Raw genomic sequence first — 24,145 nt, forward strand, 5'->3', positions numbered from 1 at the left:
TAGAGCCTTTGCAAGACTTTAAGTGAGAACATTTGCAAGGTTATCTTGGGTTTTGAACTTAGTCAGTGTAACAAGGCTATCATCCAAGACGTGTAGAATGAAGTGATACTGAATATCTGTGTATTTAGTACGTACATGAAACATGGCATTCTTAGCCAAACAAACGGCACTCTGGCTATCACAATCAAGCATTGGAGTGCGTGAAAAAAGATCAAAATCCTTGACCAAACAACCAAGCCAAATAGCTTCCTTAGAAGCTTCTGTGGCTCAAATATATTCAACCTCTATAGTACTCAATGCTACAATTTTCTACAACCTTAAACACCAAGAAATAGCCCCACTAGCCAAGTAAAGACATATCCACTGGTAGATTTTCTAGTGTCAAGTTCTCCTGTCATGTCCGAATCACACAATCCCTACAACTCTAGTGTACCCTTACCATAGTATATACACTTGTCTTGTGTATCCACTAAGTCATAGTATATACAATGGGAGTTCTTAGTATATACAAATAAGGACATGAATCTACTAAGAACTCCCACTGTATGAGCAATGTCAAGTCGAGTTGCAACCATGGCATACATCAAAGAACCACAAGTTGATGCATATGGTATGCCCTTCACAGCAGTAGCAACTGCATCCTCTTTTGGGCAATCAGCTTTGCTAAGCTTTGTATATGGTGGTAAATGCACACTAAGAGGTTGGCATCAGCCATTTTAAATTTGTTAAGTACTTGTCCAGTGAGAGAAACAATAAGTGTTGTTCTCAATCTCTTTTAATGCGCATACCCAAAATGTGTTCAGCTGCTCCCAAATCATTCATTGAGAAGGCTGAACTGTACTGCCTTTTAAGAGTATGTAAAGTACCCTTATACTTTCTTGCAATTAGCATGTCATCCACATATAAGACCAGCACAATAAGGCTTCCATCATTATTCCTTTTAGTGTATAAGCAGTGATTTGCATGACTGCATTTGAATCCATGGGTGAGTATAAAAGTATCAAACTTTTTACACCACTGTCTAGGGGCTTGTTTCAGCCTATATAAGCTGCATTTCACCATACAAACTAAATGCTCTTTCCTTGGAATAGCAAAACCTTCAGGCTATTTCATGTACAGCTCTTCATCCACGCCATCATGAAGAAAAGCAATCTTCACATCCATCTGATCCAACTTTCAATTTAAGAATGCAGTGAGAGCAAACAAAACAAGAAGCGTAGTCATGTTCACTGCTGGTGAAAGAACCTCCTCGAAGTCTATGCCTTCCTTCTATGTATAGCCCTTAGCAACAAAACGTGCCTTGTATTTGGGCTTTCCATCAATACATTTCACCTTGTAAACCCATTTGTTAGAAATAGCTTTCCTATCCTTCGACAAAGTTACAAGCTCCCATATGTTATTTGCATACAGAGACTTCATCTCTTCCTACATAGCAAGCTCCCACTTTCTCTTGTTTTCACATGACTATGCCTCTCTAATTGTCAGAGGCTTACCTTCATAAGTCAATCAAATGAAATCCAAAGATAGCTGAAACCTTTGTGGCTTCCTTCTAACATGTGTAGACCTTCTTACCCAATGATCTCTATTGATAGGCAATGGACCTACATCCTCAGGTATATGCACACCATCACCAGGTGGTTGATTTTCATTGTTTTCTTGCTTCTGTAACCTGTTTTTCAGCATTATCTTCTTGCTGTCTTATTCCATCATGCGCATCTATTTGCTGTCCATTATCTTCTGGCCGTAGCACAATAGGTTGTTGCTTAATTTCAACATCAAAAGGGACAAAATATTCAGCTAATGATTGCTAAATGGCTGGCTGTTCATGCTGAAATTTAACCTTCTTTTTATCAAGGTCACCATGTGTAGCATTTTTCAGTAACTTTGCCTCATTAAATACTACATCTTGGCTACATACTATCTTCCTATCCTGAGGAAGCCAAACTCTATAACCCATCTCTCCCTCATCTCCATAACCCATGAAGATGCCCTTGATGGATTTCATGTCTAGTTTAGACTCTGATTTACAGAAATATTCACAAAGGCATCACAACCAAAGACACACAAATGGTCATATGAAGCAAGTTTGCTAGACCAAACCTCTTCAAGGATGCCATTTTCCAATACATGGTTGGGAGAGCAATTGCATACATGAATTGTAATTTTAAGAGCCTTCCCCATAACTATTGCAGGAGATTAGCTATGGATAGCATGCATCTGACTCTCTCACAAATTGTGCCAATATATCTTTTAGCCATGCCATTTGATGTGGGATTCTAAGAGGCTGTCAACTCCCTCTTAATGCCATGCATCTCCCAAAACTTTTTGAACTCATTAGAAACATACTTGCCCCCATTATCCGTCCTTATAGCTTTTAACTTGAGCCCTTTCTATGTGGTAACAAAAGCATGGAACCTTTTAAAAACATCCAACACTTTCTTTTTGCTCTTTAATACATATACCCATGACTTTCTACTGAAATCATCAATAAAAGTGACAAAGTACCGAGCACCCCCATGTGAATTAACAAGCATAGTCTACGTATCAGAGTATACACAACTCAAGATCATTGAGCTTCTTAACGACACTTCACATGTTTTCAAAAATACAATCATTACAAAAGTCGAGACCAGAGCCTTTTACATCAAATCTCCCTAAAGAGAAGAGAACTTGAAGCCCTTTTTGGCTCATATGGCCAAGACTTTTATGTCAAAGTCCCATCTTTGAATGAACTTCAGCCCCAGCAAAAAATTGTGAGAAGAAGGCAAGATCGAAGCTTAGCATAGAAACTCAGTAGACATTGTGAGAGTGAAGCACAACACCCAATGCTATAGACTGAAAGAGTGTAAGTTGAAAGTACAAGGTACAACCCTTAAACCTTAGGGTTATAGGGGGTGTTCACACCCGAACACGATAAGTGCCCGTAAGTGTGTGTCATAAGCACATATGAAATAATACCATAAGTCTAGGGAAAAAACCTCTCCTACCAACAGTAAAAAGTGCCCTAATGTCCTACTGATCACCGACACTCCTATGTGAGCGTAGGCCTAAGTGAGGCGTAAGTAAAATACCCAACAAACCCCCCTGGAGTGAAGAGTGATCAAGAGTACAAGGATCATCCGCCACCAAAGGAGATCAAATTTAAAGCATTGCGAAATGCTTCAATTTTTTCACAAGGAAGAGCTTTGGTAAAGATGTTTGCCACATTACTGGTGGTAGGACAATAAACAAGGCTAATATCACCTGCATGTAGCCTCTCTCTGACAAAGTGATAATGTATCTCAATGTGTTTCGTGCGTGCATGAAACATTGGGTTCCGTGCCACTACAATGGCAATCTGATTGTTAGTGAACAAAGGGGCAGGCTCCATAACAGATACATCCAGATCAGCTAGCAAGCGTCTAATCCATACGCATTCAATTGTGGTAGTGAAAGCTGCCTTGTATTCAGCTTCACATGACGATGTGGCAATAGTGGACTGTTTCTTGCTAAGCCACGATAACCAAGACGAGCCAAGAAAGAAACAATTGCCACTAGTGGAGTGATGTAAATCATAATCACTAGCCCAATGAGAATCAATGTAAGCATATAACTGCAGTGGTCCCCCTTTGGCATAAAGCAATCCAAGAGATCTAGTACCCTACAAGTAATGGAAGACACGCTTAGCAGCTTGCCAATGTGACATGCGTGGCTGATGCATATATCTACTCAGGGCTGAAACTGCAAACTGTAGATCCGGAGTGTTGCCTAAGTAAATAAGACATTCAACAGCTAGAGCATAAGTGTGTATATCAAACAAATCACTATCATCATGTAATGATAACTTTAGTCCAGGTTCCATCGGTGTATAGATTGGCTTGCAATCCTATAAGCCAAACTTCTCAAGAAGTTTACCAATGTATCGTGACTGTGATAACCCAATACGTCTAGCATCATGTATGAAGTGAATGCCCAAGTAATAATGCAAAGACCCCAAGTCTGGCATTTCAAAAGTTTATTGGAAATTTTGTTTAAATGTTGAAATTTGATCAGCATGTGTTCCCGTAAGCCCAAGAAGTGCCATAACTGCATGTGTAAAAGCAATAGTCCCTGTCTGCAACAAAGGACGCGAACTCAGTAGCAGTGGAAGGAGCATCAGAAACAGACATTCCTGACTCCTCCTTGGCAATGGGCTTTCTACACTCAGTAATGTAGTGGCCTGGCTTCTTGCAATAATGGCATTTACTCTTCTTGGCTTGCGTGCTACCTTGTTTTTTATTTGCCTGCGATGCGCCAGAAGTCCCAGAACTCTGCGGAGCATTCTTCACTTGGCTATCTTTGCCCTTCTGTCTAGCCATAAAAGCCTGCTCAGAGGCTATAGTATCCACACCACTATCTCTTCTTGTTTGCTCCTCCTCTAGAAGCAAACTCACTAGCTAAAGAAAAGTGATTGGCTGTGCAGCAATCCTTATGGTGAGGTTTAAGGCCGTATGAAAAGCCAAGTATAAAGGAGGTAATGAGTTCAAAGTGGTAGATATCATCTGTGCATCCGAATAGTAGTCATCAACATTCATGAGTTGCTCACGCAAGTCCTGAATTTTGTTCAAGTGATCCTCAATAGAATCACCTTTAACCATTTTCAATGTCTCTAGAAAGAGAGAGATGCGAGTCTCATTCTTGCCTACAAACATCTGCTCCAAAGTTAGCCAAGCTTCTCGTGAAGAAGCTGCTGAACGAATGTGGGGGATGATTGACCACTGAACTACCAATGCAATCAGCGACAAAGCCTGTGCATCCTATGTATCCCATGCTTTTTGAGGAGTTGTTCTCTGGGGAAGTGGCTGAAGTGGAGCAGGCTAAGGTGCCGGTTGTGCACGTCCTCCTGGAGGAATAGCTAGAGCCACAACTCCAGGTCTAGCTTCTTCTCCACTGACATAATCCCAAAGATTTTTTGCCACAATACTCGAAGTGACCATACCTTGTGTAGAAGGTTGTCTTCCATTCGTCTCCTTCTTTGATCCGTATAAGATTGTAAGCCCCTCGTAGATCATTCTTTGTGAAAATGTTGGATTTTCCAAGGTGTTCCAATAGCTCTGGTATCAACAGCAAAGAGTATTGATTCTTGTTGAGTCCTCGATAATCCACACACATTCGAAGTGATCCATCTTTCTTCTTCACGAACAAAATTGGGGCTCCAACAAGAGACTTCGAGTGCCTAATGAACCCCTTCGCTAAGTTCTCATCAATGTTCTTGCGTAGTTCAGCTAGTTCATCAAAAGATAGCCTGTAGATGGGTCCAAAAGGTAGTTGAGTCCCCTCATGGAGTTCTAAAGCACAATTATATGGTCTGTATTCGGGCAAAAGATCTGCATTATTTTTTCAAAGACATCTTGGAATTCTTGATATTGGCTTGGTAGCTTGAGTGACTCATCCTTATTAGATTCTTGAGTTGGTATATGATATATCATGTAGGTTGGTTCCTACCTTGCTCTGTGCATAAAGGCTTTGGCTCCTAGATATATCGACTTTCTTTGATTTTTGCGATGTGTAATCTTTTGCTTAACCTAATCAATTCTTGGGCTTTGTTTCTTTAGCCAAGGCATCCCAAAGATGATTGGATGTGTGGAATTGGATATGACATTAAAGCATATATTAGATTTGTGATCGCTAAGAGTTATCAGGAGTGGTCGGATATAATATCTCTAGATGCTAGAGGTTTTCCATCCATGATTTCAGCTGGTGTAGGATTGGACTTTTGGAGCATTGGAATCTGGTATCTATTCACAAAGCCATCATCAATGAAACTTGTGGAGACCTCGAAGTCGACCAGGGCTTTCAAGGAAAAAGGTTCTTTCTCGGTAGGATCATTTGGACAGTGGCAAGGAAAGTTTCCATGGGTGTGGCTGGGATCAAGGGACCCTTTCGTATATCAAGGTCCGGTTGTACAGTCTCATTTACAGTTGGACATTCTTATTTTCTTACTCAAGGATGGTTGCAACAATTCTTGGGGTTCTTGCCCTCTTATTTGGGCAATTTAGGGCGATGTGTCCAAGGTTTCTACAATATAGACATAGATGATTTTCTCTTTGTCTTTGCTTTTCCTGTGGGGTCAAAGGTTGGAATTTGGTATTATCTATTTGCATCGCTCCGGGCTTGGTTTCTTCTCTGATTGGGTCTCTGATTGGAGCTAGGTTCCATTGGCGAGGCCTTAATTCTTCTCTCTTTTCTTGCTTCCTCTCGAACAATCTATTATCATGCTGGATAGCTTGGATGATATAATCGTTGAGTGTTATTGCCTCAAGCATAATGAGCATGAGGTCCTTGATGTCATCTTGAAAACCTGGTCTGAATGGCTGATAAAATACTCCTCATGTCAAGTGAGGTCACAGATTAATTGCCTAAATTCAGATGCATAAGCAAGGCAGGGCGGTTACCTTGTCGTAGCTTCTGAAGTTTTGTTTCTACTACTGAACCAGTGTCTCTATCTCCAAATGTGGAAGTGAGCTCGCAAAGAAATGCCTCATACTTATGGAGTATTGGCATATTCTTTTCCAAGATTGGAGCGAACCATGATAAAGTTTGACCACAAAGCAAAGTCTGAATGAATCCCACCTTGGAAGCATCATTTGGATATCTATCTGGTTGCATGTAGATATAGAGCTTTACTTATTGCAAGAATCCCCCAAACTTCGAACGGTCACCATTGAACTGCTGTAGCATGCTGATCTTGGGTTCTCTTGTTGGGGGTTGATAAACACGGGAAATCATTTGATCACTTCCTGTGTTGTCCTGCAAGTCTCGGATTTGGTCTTGCATCTCTTGAAGCACATGGCCTAGATGCATAGGGTGTTCTATTTGAAGTTGCGCTTGCCGTTCATTCAAGACTTGAATTTTTTGTTGGAGGTTTTGAAGGGAGGCCACGATTCTTTCAAGAGTCGTGTCCATGGTGCTTAGTAGGGCTAGAAAGTAGTCTTGCTAAACTGTTATGGGAGCACTAGACTGTGCTCTAGAGACTAGACTAGATGCAAGATTTGTTACAAGAATTTTGATTGCAAGTTAATCCCACGTGGGGACACAAGGTACAATGATAACTTAACAAGATACGGAAAATCCCACAACTCGGGACCGTAGGTATAGACAACAGGACTCCATAGGATATGTGGCATGAGGAAGAATTATTCCGTACACTTTATCATGGCATGTGCGTGACATCACACATTGAAATCAACACTTGAATTTCAAGGAATTGTTCGGGATGTTGGATGCTGGCTCATTCATTGTGGATTAGGGCAGCATTTGGCTAGTTGTGGGTCAAATTTGTTCAAGTCGTGGGTGAAATTCAAGGGGCAAATTGTTCGAAAGACTTGCTAATCAGTTTGGACACCAAGGGGCTTTTGGATCAGCGGATGAGATTGTAAAATCTCAGTTGTGCCTCATCCAATTGCAATATAATGAAAAGAAATACTACAACGGGTGCCAGTTTTGGGGCTGACAGGGTGTCTATTTGTCTGAATTTGTCGAGGTAAAGTGCACATTTCAGTTTATGCTCTTTTATTAATTGCTACAATTATGTGCTTGATTAGGTATTACCACCCTTTCCGGGAGGGAAGTCTGGTTTCACTCTCCCTCTGAATGTCTCCTGAAATGATTCCACATCTAGTTGTAGAGCTCCATTACAGTTGCAGGATGCAATTGTGAGGCTGGTCCGGTACGTATCACTGTCATTTGGTGCGTTTCTATGAGAATGGAGTTAAAATGGTCGATGTGCTGCCTTGTATGCTGCTTGTGGGGCATTTTGCCATAGCATGTATATCTGTTTGTGACATCTACGCTGTGTGTCACTTGTGCCCTTTTGTTGCCCCTAATATGATACCCTTGTGTGCAGCCTTGTGAGGCAAAGTTTGATTTAGAGAGAGGTAGTGATGACTATTCCCACCTTGTGCACCTGTTGCCATTGTGCCTTGTGTGTGCAAGGGTAGTTGGCTGTCAACTTTTGCCCTGGTGTGTGCAATGTGTGGGGTGCCTTTTGTCCCATGCAGCTGCTGCTGCACAACATTCTGTGTGACACACTGGCTGCCAACAAGATATTGTTAGTGAAAATGGTTGGACTTGATACTACCTTCATCCACCAAACAATGGCAACTCTTCGTCCAGATTTTGAGGCAGTTGAAGAAGAGGAAATGTTTGCCCTGTTCCAATAATCAGCTAGATGGAAAATGTCCCAAGCATGCTTTGGAAGGTGTCGTGGGTTGCTCGGAGGCTCCTGCTCTCCACATTCTTTGGTCCGCTCTTATGTGAAAGGTGACCACTACTTCTAATGAATCCCAAGACTTGAATTAGGATCACCTGATATGATTTGCAAACACGTTGTTACTGGGTAATTATATTCACCAAAATGTTTCATGCGCCTTTGATACGGTTGAGAATGTTGTCATGGCTACCAATATGGATATCAAGGTAGTGTTGCATTCATTTTTTGGTCTTTATGAAAAGGGTACCATCTTGTTTTTTATGAGTAGAAATCTAATGCTTGCTAGAATCCATTAATGGTTGTCTTCCTTGATGCATGGAGATTGTGTCGATGAAATTTTTATAGGCCATGGAGGCTTCTTTGAATTGCTCGTCATTCCCTTGAGAGCCTCTGTCACGATTAAGGATGATGTCTTGGATACCAGCATGGGCACCAAGGTAGTGCTACGCTCATTTTCCAGTTTTTATGAAAAGGATGTCATCTTGTTTCTTACAGGCAGAATTCCGATGTTTGCTAGAACTGGTCCATTATTGTCTTCCTTGATGCATGTAGACTGTGTTGATGAAATTTTTGTGGGCCCTAGAGGCTTCTTTGAAGTGTCCATGCATTCCCTTGTGATGTAGGATGAGCTATTGGCAAAGTTGCCTTCGTTTTTTAGCCATTGCTTGGTTTATATTGTACCTTGGAGACCTATGGTGGACTTTCAATGTTTGATTTAGCCTGAATGTCCCATTTGGGTAGAAGTTGAAGCCTGCCCAGCGGTATATTGGCCTTTGTTGAAGGATGCCATGGCTGCCGTTGGCACAGTTTTGATACTACCTATATTGTGTGCTGCCAATCAGGACCATTTATGTATGTGGTCGGACACTCCCCACAAGAGACATTATTGGCTACGTATAGACTGTTGTGGCATGCACCCATTGCCTTTTTGGCTCAAATGGGGCACCTCTGGAGGTTATTACTTTTCTTGTGGACAGTTGAGCCACTTTATGTTTTAGTGTCCTGAGACAAAATGGATAGAAATGCCGCACCTATGGCAGATGCACAAATGCTAGATGAGGAGCTGAAGGATGGTGAAACCTCTCTGCAAAGGGCTATGGATAAGGATAAACAACTCATGCATCATGTGATCAGCCAAGACTTGTTTGGACAGAGGCTCACTCAAAAAAAAGCAAAATGGTTGAGGCTTGAGCATCCCCCATTCAGCAGCCTAGCCATTAGGGTTCCCTGTGCACATATGTGCGAAGGGTGTATCTCCTCTTTATGGTTTTACTTTGGATGTTCCTCTTCTTGGTCGGCGTAAAGTAGGAATTGTTATTGTATCGATTGATCACCCTAGGGAGCTGTTGGTATGCCTTGCTTTCGATTGTAAAGGCAAGGGGATCACCTCATGGGATCGTAGATTCCCTCATCTGGTGTGACGAAGGGCATTAATTTAACCCTTCCTCTTTGAAGTTTGTTCGTTTGGGGTAGAATATTTTTGCAATACTGGCAGACTTCTTGGATGATTGAATTTGTGAGACATTGGGAGAGAAAGTTCAAGGGAGGCATGACTCATGAGCAGCCTCATCCTTGATTTTTTGGTTCCAGATATACGGATTGCCACTCGGAATGTTCACGGGATTTGTTCCAACAGTAAGCAACATGACATGTGGCATATTTTGTATGCAAACAATTGCGATGTGTTGTGAGTTGTTGAGCACAAAAGCCATGATGATGCTGGTCGTGTTTTGGATTGTCATGGTTTTCTCTCTTTTATGCTGGTAGATAGAAAGGCAATGCACTACTTGGGTGTTTTTGAAGGATGCCTTTACATGCCTTATAACTCATTGCATCATCAAGCCTTGTGGAACCACCTTTACCATTCTCTATTTGTGGAAAGACTGGGTTTGCTTATGGATGATTTTAACATGTGTATTGACTCTTCTTGGTCTACTTGGGGGCACTCTTTGATGGATACCTTAGAGAGCAGGCCTTGGAATGCTTTTGTGATGGATGTTGTCAAATAGGATCTTTGGTCGTGGCTTTCCCCATCGGCTTCGAGGTTTACATTTCATTGAGCCCAATACGGGCCACGTGGTCTCGATTGGGCTGTGTCTATGTTATGCATGAGCACTCCTTTTTACTAGAAATTTTGGAAATGCAATTCTTAAAGTGCAGACAATGTCAAGGCAGCATGGAATTTATCATGCTTGGCTTACTAGCCAGCATTTGCATGCTGTGGAGGACATTGTGGCCTTGGTTAGTCTAGTGTTGCTTGATTCTCCACATGATGCTTTTTTGGTCTCCTTATCAACAACGCTGGCTGAACTCATTCAATGTTTTTAGTTGTGGTCTTATCAAGAAGCTAAGCTAGGGATTTGACTGAGGGTCTTTAGGACAGTTCTTGCCATTCTCATAAATTCTTTTAAGCTTTGCATGCATCACCTGCACAGGAAAATATGGTCAAGTCGCAAAATCCAGTTGGTCATATGGTTATGGGCCGCTGATTTGTTGAATGTATGTGTTTGGACTAGTTTGCAAATCTTTTGGATTCATGGCAAGCATGCTTTCCTCATGTTGCTCATGCAGGTGCAGTCTTCTGTGCCTTGGTCGGAGATGAAGCTCCCCAAGACATGCAGGACCCCCTAGAGGCTGATATTTGTGAGGGTGAAGTTATGGAAGTTATGCTGCATTTTCCTAATGATAAAATTCATGAATGGGATGGTATTACCAATGAACTCTTTGGAACCTATGCATCTCTTTTGGCAAAACCATTGGCAGCCATGTGTCAACAAGTCTAGGTTTCTAGAAGTATGCCTTTATTGTGGAAAGAAGGGTTGATTAAGTTGATCCCTAAAGTTCCCTTCCCTTTGAAACTGGCACAATGGAGAGAATTTCCTTGATAGACACTGTGTATAAGATCTTTGTGAAGGTGTTGGAAAATCATCTTCATAAACACCTACTTGGTTTGATACATCCTCATTAGTATGGTCTTAGTAAGGGCAAAAACATTCTGCACAATATATTGAATGCGCAAATGGCCATAGATTATTCGTGGCGCACACTATATAGGAGTTTGTTTTGGTGTAGTTGGATTTGGAAAAGGCCTTTGATTTTTTTGGAATTGCCTTTTCTTGTAGATCTCATGCATGCCATGATTTGGCTCTCGTATGTCCCGGTTGATCTATACCATCAGCAGGTGTCACTTCTTGTGTTATGGTGAATGGTGGAGTCCTTGAGCCCTTTTCCCTTGCATGCTGGGTACAACCAGGTTGCCCCTTGAGTCCACTCCTTTTTGCACTTGCTAATGACCCCATTCTTTCTATTTTATTGCATCTTCTTGATATAGGAGAGCGGCTGGTTTATCTCTCCCTTCCCACCATCATTTTGTGGGCTAAGTGCTGGCTGATGATACACTCATGGTTTTGATCCTTGAAAGTAGATGTTTCTAACCATTACAAAGCTCTAGATGTTTGGGAATTGTTTGGGCATGCATCGTTGAGTCTTAATATTAATGCTGCCAACTCCTCCTTGATTACTTTTACGAGCTCAAATTTACTTGATTTGGGGTGGTAAGGTGTGGTTGTTCAGCAAGGAAACATTGCAAGGCATCTTGGTTATACCTTGGGTCTTGATGTGCAGCGAAGTCCCTTTTTGAAATTGATATCACAAAAATTGGAAGCCAAGTTTGTTTATTGGAAATCTAAAGCTTGGCCATTTCATGTGTGCCTTAAAGTGGCATAGGCCATTGTACTCCCCATGCTCCCTTATTGTTGCCTTGGACTAATGTTGTCTTGAAGGATCTCATTTGGCGCTTTCATTTCATGCTATGGAAGAAAGATTTTGTGCATGTGGATATATCTTGGATATCTTGGAGCCATGTTTGTATCTTGAAATCCATGGGAGGGGGGGCTGTTTTGGATGTTCAGACCCATATGGCAGCCCTTTGTTGGTCTCTTTTTCAAGTAATATGGTTTCCTTGGATGGGGCAGGGGGACTGTTTTGGATGTTCAGATCCATATGGTCTTTTTTCCAAGTAATATGTGTGGGTCAACATCCCTGGACTGCTATTACATATTTTCTTCTTGAGGATCAGGGTCTTTGCCATGGTAATACAAAGATTTACTGTTCATGGTGGCATGTACTTAATGCCGAGGTTCGATTGTTTACATCTAGTTTAGTTCTTCTCAACCGTTTGGTGTGCTCGCGGAAAATGGTGCTTTGCAAGGTCCAATAGCATCTGGCTTGAGGATAGACTAGTTGCCAATTCACTGCAAATGGAAATCCTAGCGGTGTCTTGTTTGCTTTCATGGAAAGACACAGTGGAGGAAAGACCTTAGTTTAATCACATGGCTCTCCTTGGGTTGGCCTCCGTGTGGCTGATGCCACTATATTGCCACTAGGTACACTGATGTCTTTTCACACCATCAAACAAGTCTTTCGTGTCCCTCGTGGCTATCGTGATCTTTGGGGCAAGGATCTAGTCTTTTGCAGGACCATCAGCCCTTTCCTATCATAGATATAAATTGTCCATGGTAGGATTGGCATCTTGCAAGTTGTTTGAGTTTTGAGTCTTATTCAATTAATTAAATTTATCATTTCATGATTAGAGATTGCTCATGGTTGATTTCTAAGGCCAATGTGCTTTGGGGATTGCACAAATCCAAAGCGTGGTGGAAATTGACAGTGATGGAGGGATAGATCAACAAGATGTCATTCAAATGTACGGTGTTCACTTGGAGAATGGAGGTGGATGGTCTTCCCCTTGGATCGGTTTTTCACCCCAAGGGTAATTCCAATGGTTTCTTTCTTTTGTATGATTGCAATTGAGTCTTCTTGTCACAGATTCATATCGTGCCCTTTTGCATGATAGATTCAAGCCCTCATTTTTGACATTTGGTATGCTGTGGTGGGGAATAGGCTTCATCCTTTTGATTGGGCTTTTGATAAGTCAGTAGATGATGGGGAGATAATTGGTTTAACTCTTTCTAGTGGTGCTCAACTTTTGGGTCAATCTTTAACAAAGGATTTCTTTATATTTCTTCAAGGCCGACCGGCTAGACCAATGGGAATAGTGTTTGGAGTCTATTTGGTTTGGCTGCAAGGCTTCATTTCAACGATTAGAAATATGCACCGATTTCTTGTACGGAGATAAATTTTCAAGGTTAGGGCCGGTAGGGAGCGGTTGTTTCTAAAGCTGAAATTACTGAGCACTTGGGTTATCCCATTGGTGTGGATGTGGCTCCTTGGGTCTCGCTTGATTGGATGTCTTCCCAAGTTCATGACAAGTTTATGCATTGGAAATCTCAGGGCTGACCTCTTCATATGCAAGGTTTAAAGTAGCACAATCCATCATGATTAGTATGGTCTCATATTTTTTTCCCTTACTTCCCTAGACCAAGAAGTCTCTCTTGAAATTGGTACAGCCCATTTGCTTTATGTTGTGGAAAAAGAAAGAAAATCCTCTAGGTCAGGTGTGGATATCTTGGCAGGATGTTACTACTCCAAAACGGTTTGGTGGGGCTGCGTTGCTGTGTATCAATATCCATATGACAGCTTTGAGATTGGCTCTTTTGCAAACTCTATGTGTGTAGAGTTGTCCTTGGACGGGCTTTGCAACAAATTTTAGTGAGGAGATAGGTATCTCTCATGGTGGTACTGTTATCCAGGCTTCTTGGTGGCATGCTCCGAATTCCACATGGCCTCTCAAAAATTTATAGTCCTTTCTCCTCACTCATTTGATTAGCTTCTGGCAGGAGATTCTCTGCTTTACAGTTTGGCATTCTCCTGATTTCCGAAAGGAGGCCTTTCCATTTTCTGAGATGGACTGTGCTCTGGCACATTGCTGTTCACTCCACTCTTGTTGTGTGCTCCACACAATATCTGTGCTGTGTTTTCCTAGCCTTTTGGCTTCAGTTAGGATTGCTTTGGTTTTTGTTGGATAGTGAGAATGCTTGATTTAAATATTCTCATTTAATTTAATCTTATTCATGAAAGAAGAGGAGGCAGGGAGGGCGTGAACTTTGTGTGGATGTTTCCTAACCTTGTGCACATGTTGGTGTTCCAGGTAAAAGGTTCAAACTTACTGGAGAAGAGTTGGAATATATACAGGATCATCATGAAATGTATAAGAAATTGGGTGGGATACATGGCATTGCTCAGAAGCTTGATGTGCAGGATGTGCAACAGGGAATCAATGGTAATGATGCAGATCTTGAGCAAAGAATCCAGGAGTTTGGACCCAACAAATATGATGAGAAGCCTTCTCGAGGGTTTTGGATGTTTGTATTTGAAGCATTCCAAGATGTAACTCTTATCTGTTTGGTGATATGCGCTGTAATATCCTTGGCTGTTGGTATTCCTACCGAGGGTATTAGCCAAGGTTGGTATGATGGTGTCGGCATTCTTCTGAGTGTTTTGGTGGTTGTATTTGTCACGGCAGCTAGTGATTATAGGCAGTCGCTTCAGTTTCAGGATCTAGAGAGAGAAAAGAAGAAAATCAAAGTGCAAGTACTGCGTTCTGGTGAAAGAAAGACTGTATGGATCTATGATCTTGTAGTGGGAGATGTTGTAGTCTTGTCAACTGGTGATCAAGTCCCTGCTGATGGCATTCTTGTATCTGGGAACTCTTTGACAATTGATCAGTCAAGTTTGACAGGGGAAAGTGAACCTGTTTATCCCAGTGAAGAGAAACCTTTTCTTCTGTCTGGTACCATGGTTCAAGATGGGTCAGGTAAGATGCTCGTGACTGCTGTTGGCATGAGAACAGAGTGGGGAAAATTGATGTCCAAACTCAGTGAAGGTGGAAATCAGGAGACACCGTTACAGGTTCAGCTCAATGTGGTTGCAACTACCATAGGGAAAATTGGTCTAGCTTTTGCTCTTCTTACTTTTATAGTCCTTTTGGTACGATTTTTGATAGCAAGGTTCCAGGAGGGTTTCAGTCAATGGAGAGCCGAGTATTTTCTGGAAATTGTGAATTACTTTGCAATTGCAGTTACAATCCTGGTCGTTGCGGTTCCTGAGGGGCTCCCTCTTGCCGTAACTCTTAGCCTTGCTTATGCCATGAAGCAGATGATGAATGACAAGGCTCTTGTTCGCAATCTAGCAGCCTGTGAGACCATGGGCTCAGCAACATGCATTTGCAGTGATAAGACAGGAACTCTGACAACAAATCATATGACCGTTGTGAAAGTATGCTGTGCTGAATTTGTAGGTGTAGCTGAAAAAGCTTCATCAGGTATACCTGATAAAATTATGGACTGTTTTATTGAGGGTATGTTTCTGAATACAGAGGGAGATATAGGGGAGCATGGTGGTCAGTGTCAAATACAAGGTAAGCCTACTGAAGCTGCTATTTTAGAGCTTGGTTTGTCTTTAGGTGGGCAATGGAAAGAAATAAGATCTCGGTGTGAGATACTAAAGGTTGAACCCTTCAGTTCAGAGAAAAAGAGGATGACGGTATTGTTGAAAATGGCAAATGGAAGGCTCAGGATTCACTGCAAAGGTGCTTCAGAGGTGGTTTTAGGTATGTGCAACTACAAAATGGATGAAACTGGATCATCTATTCCTTTACATTCTACAGATGCAGAGGAATTGAGAAAGGTGATCTCTACATTTGCTCAAGAAGCTCTGCGAACTTTGAGTTTTGCATATAAAGATTTAGACACTGCACCTGACAGCTCAAAGGAACTCTTGGAGGGTGGTCTGACTTTTGTTGCCATTGTTGGAATTAAAGATCCGATCCGTCCAGGAGTCAAGGAAGCGGTCAAGCTGTGCTTTAAAGCTGGGATCAAGGTACGAATGGTGACAGGTGATAATATAGAAACTGCAATGGCGATTGCCCGTGAATGCAACATTCTCACAAAAGAAGGAATAGCCATTGAGGGTCCAGATTTTCGCCGTTGGAACCATGAACAGATGATGGAGAATATTGCAAAGATACAGGCAAGTGAATTGGTCTTCATGTCTTCATTTCATCCATTTTTGAAACATTTCAGTGTGTTAGTTTTTAAAGAAACAGGCTGTAGGATGATAAGTTGTTAAACAATGGAGGTTGCATATGATTCTTGATGACAACATAGAATAGTTTCATTTGTCTAATCATGTAATTTCATCTACAAAATCCTAATTAATGTAGAATCATTTCATATTCAGAAGTGTTGCTTTACGAGGGCAAATTCCAAGTAGCTGGTAATAGCTCAATAAGTTAGCATATGGGGTGGATTCTGAGCACAAACTCCAATTTCCTATTTTAACTCTATTAACCTGTGGTATTTATATGTTCTTCTTGAATTGTGTGTTTTTTCAAGAGAAGAAAATTTTATCAATTATGCCTTGGGGAAACCCCCTTGAGGTAAAATATAAAGTACGAAGGATGTTCCATAAGATGTACATCACAAATATAATGGTCGAGTGAACAACCAATCTGGTGAGCTATAATACCAGATCAAATTTTGTGCTAGGTGAAAGAAGGCACTAGAGTCCCATGCTTGCTTAGAAGCACTCTCCTCCTCCTCGTCCCTGGAGCCATGTTGTAGCTTCTCCCATCTTTTGCAAAGAGTTTGAATAGTCTTCCTCTAGATCCTGGAGAGGGTCTCTGCAGTGGAGACATCCTATAGTTTAATACCATGGCTGCACAGTGCACCTTACAGTCCAAATGAACCAAGCAATGATGCTAGCGATCAGTCCCCATTTGTGACAATATCCCTGAGTCCATTGTGGCTGTGAGTAGTCTGGAGTAGGGATCATGCTCAAGTGTTGGCCAGCAATGAAAAGTGGATGGCTCCCCTGAAAATCCTTGTATCTACATGCTGGGCTGATGTTCCTCAAGCAAACTGTTGCCCCCTAGGTTGGTACCATAGTCTCATTTGTGCCATGGAAGACCATCCTAAGGCTTTCCTCCACACCTCCTGAGCTCCAGGGATATCTCATAGATGGTGCCTCTAGGTCTCCTCCAAGTCTCTGCATCTTTCACATGCTATTGGAGCCCTGCTGCCAACTAGGAAAGTCATATGAGCTACAAGCTGTAGAAAGAGAGAGATCGTCATGGGCCTGGAACTTTCTTCCAATCTCCTCCAAACATCTGTCAGGAAGGGCCTTGAGATGCCCTGTCTATGTTAGTGGTGAGTGGCTGCTGGCGTAGCTCTGATCCTGCTAATCAATATCCTCCCCAACCAGGTGTTGTAGCCAAAGAAAGCTAGATCTCATGATTGAAGAATTCAGTCTCTAGGTGCTTGAAATAATGCGGTTGTAGAGTGGTGGTTTGTTGGAGATTCCTAGTTTCTGTTGGAATTTTTAAAGCTTATGCATAGATTGCACTAGTGTTGGGGTGCTAGCTGGAGAGACCGCTTGAGGAACATGGCAGGGAGTGACAAAGAGCATGAAGTTTGTATAGAGAGATGAAATGTTTTTGTGTATCTTTAAACATTTTATTTTATAAAAGCACAATTTATCACATAACTGAAGGGTCATATAAAAAACCAGCATTTTATCACCTCACCACAATTAGGAATTGATTTTATAATAACCACAATTATTATCAATGCAGGGACAAAACTATTTGCTGATAACATATCTGCTTCAATTCCAGAGAGCCATGGAGTTATTGGCACAAGGTTACAAAGATTGACAGTAGGATGAGTGTATGCCAACTAGTGTAGTATTGAAGACTATACGATTGTCACCCAGTCTCCACATATGTGCAGAAAGTCCAGTAGCAATTCAAATAGAAAGTGGCCTTTACACCATCAGCCAGAAGCACTTTACTGCCCAGCAACTTAGCCTGTAGGGCCATGCACTCCCTTGCACTGCTGAATCAACAACAAATCCTTAGTCACTCTGGATCGTTCTTTGCTTGGGAGGGCCATTGCCAATGGTGGAGCCTATATTGGTGCTGTAAAGCCATAAACAAGTCTGTGCTGGGGGTGAAGCCTGTGCTAATGCTGATTGAGACCTGAAAAGGTGTGGGAGTGTTTGTGGTTTCCTGTCGTGTGTGTAAAAAAGGAAAGAGAGCATGAAAGGGCTCTACATGAAGTGGAAAGTATCGCGAGGAATAGGAGAGGAGCCAGGAGTGGTAAGGAGAAGTGGGTAGCAGTCGTGACATGAGGGACCAGCAGGGCATGAGTCCAGTGAACTACAACCATGAATAAACAACTAAGGGCACTAGTCTCAAGTATCAAAGCAGTCTTCTTTATGTGAATTATTGAAGGAGCAGCACGTGAAGATTGATTATTTATTTCAATCTGTAAGTTTGGTATACTTGCATATGTACATTTGTACCTATGTAGTCAAGCAAAGCATGCAGGCAGGCAGGTGGATAGTTACAGTAGGTATTTATGCCATACATGCATACATAGGTGGTGGATAGGTATTTGGGTAGGTCAAGAAGGTCTGCATGTTTGTCATTTCTGTGCATCTATGTATCAGATATTCAGTACTGAAGGAAGTCTGTCCTCTGAAACAGCTTTATGCTTAAACTTCAGGTGATTGCGAGGTCCTCTCCACAAGACAAGTTAATCCTTGTAAAGCACTTGAAAGAACAATTCGAAGTGGTTTCTGTCACTGGTGATGGAACCAATGATGCACCAGCCCTGCACGAAGCAGATATTGGGCTTGCAATGGGCATTTCTGGGACTGAGGTAAACTTGATTTTCTGGTTATTAAATGAAATTGTTGAGTTGTGTGGTTGATTAGACGAGTTAGATTTTAGGACCCTATGCCAGACTTCATACTGATTTTCTGCCAACTGTATTGCTTAAACACATGAAGTAGCACAATTCAGTGGCTATGTTGATTTTAAATAATGGAAATGTAAAACTTAGTCTGTAGGTTATTCAGCTGCTTAGGGAAGTGCTTTGAGAATGGTGTAGTGTGAATGTTCAAAAGAATAAGAACATTGTGAATGCTCCAAAGAATAAGAACATTGTGCTTTATGTTGTCTGAGCACTGAAATGCTATATCTTATAAGGATGGATGCGAATTTAGCTGGAGTGATGATTGTTAAACAGACTACGGATAAGTATGGAAACTTATGCTAAATCCATATTGGGTTTCAGAGGATTTATGATCTGCTAACATGTGAACAGAGGATTGGAGTATGTAAAGGGAAAAGTCATTTGTATTGACCTTCCTAGCAGGCTACTGGTAGAAATCTTTTGGATAAAACACCATCTGAAACATAAGCAATCTTTTCCTCCATTAAGTGCCCAAAGCACAATCTTTCTTCAGTGATGATTAGTTGTATTCATGCTGTTGGCCTGCTGCTCTGTTTGAAAACGTTTCAGGTTTTCCTTCCCTAGAATGGCTTAACTCAACCTAGAGTCTGTGACTAGAAGAATAAGAAGCTTGTATTGCAATGTGCTTCCAAAGGACCTCTAACAACAGCCGGAAAGTTTGTGTAAGATACCAACTAATTGGTTTTGCCAAGCGTGATTTGGCTCTGTTTATCAGCATACTCGAATTTGGAGCACACTATTGACAGTTGAGTTGAGTTGACTAGAAAAAGTGATTGTTAGTATAGTATTGATGGTAAGCTGTCAGTAGGCTTTTGCACTGCTCAAAGATTGGTCATGCACAGTCAACTTGATTTCAGGTTCTCCAGTCTATGTAAATTGTGCTTTGCTGCTGCAGGTAGCCAAATCAAGCGCTGATGTGGTGATTCTGGATGACAATTTTGCAACCATTGTAAATGTTGCAAAGTGGGGACGGTCTGTTTATACAAATATACAAAAATTTCTGCAATTTCAGCTGACGGTCAACATTGTTGCTTTGACCATTAATTTCGTTTCTGCATGCATCACTGGTATGTATAGATGGTTTGTGTTGCACTTACAAAACTTGTAATATATTTTCCTATAAGTTCCTGGTTTATGAATGAGAGTACATGTAATGCATGGTGTTAGATGGACAGGCTATATATGTTCTCCTAAGGTCAATCTCTTCTCAGTATGATAATATCGTATACTCAGATGATCTGTTGTGATAGCACATTTTAGCACTGTTTAATGGCAAGATTGCTTCTTCCTCTCCTCAAGTATGATGGTCACACACTCCCCTCTTTTCTTCCGTAGCCCTCCCTCCCCCCTCCCCTTCCCCTCCCCCTCCCCCTCCCCCTCCCCATTCCCTTCTGCTTATCTAGTGTGGACTGCCTGCCAATCTGTCCCTGCTCTGGGCCTCCACCTCCTTTCTCGCAGTGATCAGCAATGTGTGGACTTGCACCTCCTCCTTTTACTGCAGCTGTCTACCTTGGTCATCAGCCACATGGCTAAGCAAACTTTTCACAGGAATAAGTCTGGAAATAGCCCTTTCAGGATAGATATGTAGATATTCCCTCTTTCCAATACCACCAGGTTGGGGAGGAGGATATGGATGAGCAGGGTCATGAGGATTGCAGAAACTGTCCAGCATTGGTTAACACATGAGATCTCTTTCCGCCATTTTTGACCAATTTCTGGAGGAGAGTAGAGGATAGTTATTGGGAGACTGGTGGTATCGATTGTGAGGGAGAAGAGAAAACCTATTTAAAGAGTAGCCACTTTGCTGGTGACTTGCCTTGTATCGAAAGGGTAATCAAGCAATGAAATGCATTCCAGCTTTTCTTTCAAGAAAGTGGCTGCCTTGCACACTTTCAAAGGCTTAGAAAAATTACTCTTGGTCTCCAAAGTTGGCCTTGCCAAAGTTTCAAATGTTGTTTGAAGGTCAAAGCCTTTAGCCTGTCCTGTATACCATCGAAGGTTTTAAACTTGATGATTGTGCCACCGTGTTTGTAATCTTTGACCATGCCCAGAGATGTCAAATTATCATAAATTCGTTGCTGCAAAAAATGGTGTTGTAGGTAATGTTAGTGATTTGCTTTGTTGGAGCTCCCAATTTATGAAACATTTCTGTTTGCATACTGTTAGACATAGAAACATGAAACGGGGAACGGGAATGGGGACAGTGACGGGGACGCCAAACCTAGGGAACGGAGACGTGGGAACGGGAACGACATTTAAGAAATTAAAATTCATGAAAAAAATTTAATATTTCACTCATACTCCATGTGGACTCTGGAGTGTTAAAACCAAGGTATATAATCCACAAGGACAAATCATTTTAAGTTTTAACTTTAAGATATCATACATCATTCTAAAACTACTCATTAGAAATTGAATTGCAACCTACAAGGCTCAAGAGGTACGCTATTCAATTATAAAATGCATAATACATATGCCATAAATAATAAAGCAATGAACAATGAACTAAACTTTAATGTCTAAGCTGAAAGAACATGCCCATAGTCCCATTGCCAAAAACTTAAAAGATTACAAATATGAAGTCTAATCTTTGAAAGAACATGCCCATTGTCCCAAAAAAGACCACAAATATAAAGTCTAATCTCTAGACTGAAGCAAAAGGCGGCATGCCAAAATAGCCAAAGGGCAATTGCAAGAGTGCAAGTACAAATATAATATCAGCATGGCACAATAGCCCCAGTGTCACATTGTCATCAATGATCATAATATCATATACAATGTACATGCCATGTATCATGAGACTCATGATAAGTAAACTAAATCAAAGATCATCATCATGATCTGAGGCTGCTTTAGCTACTCTTGAAATGCCAGCCTCATCATCATGTGTACCATGAATTGCTGCATCTCCCCCAACATCAACATGTATCACTACAGATCGAGACAGTCAGTAGATACGCACAGCAAGAGACAGAAAGAGTGAGATAGAGTAGAGTCAAGAGTGAGCACGTTTTTAGGTACAATGACGAGAGAGTATCTTTAGGTTTTTAGATATATATATATGTGTAAGTACAAGTGCTAAGGGTGTGTTCACACCCTTAGCACATTTAAAGGCACGAGGCCTTTATTCCCAACAACCACCCACCTAAAGGCAATGTGCCTGAAGAGGAGAAAAGAATCAGCTAAGACTAGGTATGTAAAAAGATGAAATACATACTCCCATCATCTGTCGGCAATGAGCAAACCGCTTTGCTGGAAGACCCTTTGTGAGAAGGTTTGCAGGATTATCATCTGTATGCACTTTGACAAGCTCAATGATCTTGCTGTCAAGTATATCTCTAATGAAGTGATACTTCATCTGTATGTGCTTTGTCTTTGCATGAAAGACATGATTCTGTGCTAGCATGATAGCACTCTGACTATCACAATGGAGAATAGGTAACTCTGAGATGCCAAGCTCTCCGACTAGACGTGAAAGCCATAAAGCCTCCTTGCATGCCTCAGTGGCAGCCACATACTCTGCCTCTGTAGTAGAGAATGCAACACACTTTTGTAGCCTGGAGATCCAAGAGACTGCTCCTCCTGTGAAAGTAAACACATACCGAGAAGTGGACTTCCTGCAGTCCGCATGACCAGCATAGTCTGCATCCGTAAAGCCAACAATAGATGCCTTCTGCTTTCCAAAGCAGATGCCCAACTCCTCTGTGTCTTTGAGGTATCTCATAATACCTTTCATTGCATCCCAATGCTTCTTGCCAGGGGTTTCTATGTATCTGCTAACCACTTCCACTGCAAAGGCAATGTTAGGACGTGTAGCAACCATAGCATACATCAAACTGCCAACAGCTGAAACATATGGTATCTTGGCCATTTCACCGTTCTTATCATCAGATGTAGAGCTGTTCTCTGCACTGAGGTTCACATATGGAGGCTATGGAACCCCAATTGTTTTCCCCCCCTCCATATTGAAACGTTGCAAAACCTTGGAGATATACTCCTACTGAGATAGATAGAGTAAGCCTTTCAATCTATCTATGAGTATTCGCATGTAAAGAATGTGATTTGCATCACTAAGATTCTGCATGTCAAAGCTGCCATGAAGACTTTGCTTCAATGAATCCAAGGCATGAGTATCCCTGCTAGCAATCAGTATGTCATCAACACACAAAACCAAGATAATCAAGCTGCCATTTGTTGCCTTCTTGATGTACAAGCAGTGATCCACTTGACTTCTATGAAAGTCTATGATACCATACCTCTTGGTGCTTGTTTGAGCCCATACAAACTCCTTTTGAGTTTATATACCATCTTTTCTTTCGCTTGTTTAACAAACCCTTCAGGCTGCTGCATATATATGTCCTCATGCAGATCACCATATAAAAGTACAGTCTTTATATCCATCTGTATAAGCTCCATATTCTCAACTGCAACCAAGCCCAAAATGGTTCTCAATGTAGTCATCTTGGTAATCCACATGCCTTCTAGGGTTTGGACAATTTGGTGAAGTATGATCTATTTCTCCACATCTATAACACTCCACTTCTTATCTCTGACCACCGCGAGACTATCGTCCTCTGTAACTTAGAGAGGGAAACCTCATTGGACCAAATTTAGGACCAAAACTCCCTAGGCTTTGGTCCAATGTCATGCATTGTCATTTTGGATTCTAGTAACTTGCGTCAGACACTATAAAGTCAAGAGTATGGATGTCTATCCCCATCCATTGGTTGACAAGATTAAGATGTGGGAGGAGGGGACTATTGTGGAAGATATGAGAAAGCAACTTGGGAGGCGGTTCGCTAATATGCGAGCCATTCTTATATAGACCATGCATGACTTTTTGGGTCTTGGAGGGTACTTAGGTAAATAAGTCTCTGTTTTCATTGTAATTTCATTTTTATGTTTGTGTTGACTAGATATAGATGTTATGGCAAGCCTGGTCAACTCAAGTTACCATGCATGTCCATTATGTGGACCAAACTTGGGTTTCTAAAGGTCACAAACGATAAAGAAGATAGTTTGTCAAGGATACACAACATTCTTGTTGGAGATTCATGATTTGAGAGAATGATTCCTTGGCCAACCTCTTGTAAGTATAAATGCCCAAAACTAGTATAAGTGAAATCCCATGATGCATTCTCTAAGGTCCACATTAGAACCAAAAGTGACCTTCATATTGTAAACCCATTTGCATGGA

At 41.5% G+C, this 24,145-nt stretch overlaps 1 protein-coding gene across 7 annotated transcripts in view; it reads left to right on the plus strand.

Annotated features, from left to right (window-relative positions):
• Positions 1 to 24,145, plus strand: part of LOC148010167 (putative calcium-transporting ATPase 11, plasma membrane-type) — a 127,750-nt gene that overhangs the window by 81,556 nt on the left and 22,049 nt on the right. For all 7 annotated transcript variants that reach the window (XM_087673296.1, XM_087673294.1, XM_087673291.1 and 4 more), the window contains 3 exons: positions 14,280 to 16,159; positions 18,697 to 18,852; positions 19,844 to 20,015. In XM_087673296.1, coding sequence (XP_087529422.1) covers positions 14,280 to 16,159; positions 18,697 to 18,852; positions 19,844 to 20,015 — 2,208 coding nt within the window. The remainder of the gene's footprint in view (positions 1 to 14,279; positions 16,160 to 18,696; positions 18,853 to 19,843; positions 20,016 to 24,145) is intronic.

The sequence above is a fragment of the Lygodium microphyllum genome, chromosome 30 (assembly GCF_053477565.2).
Source record: "Lygodium microphyllum isolate KBCC chromosome 30, Lygodium_microphyllum_v1.1.10, whole genome shotgun sequence".
Classification (NCBI taxonomy): Eukaryota; Viridiplantae; Streptophyta; class Polypodiopsida; order Schizaeales; family Lygodiaceae; genus Lygodium; species Lygodium microphyllum.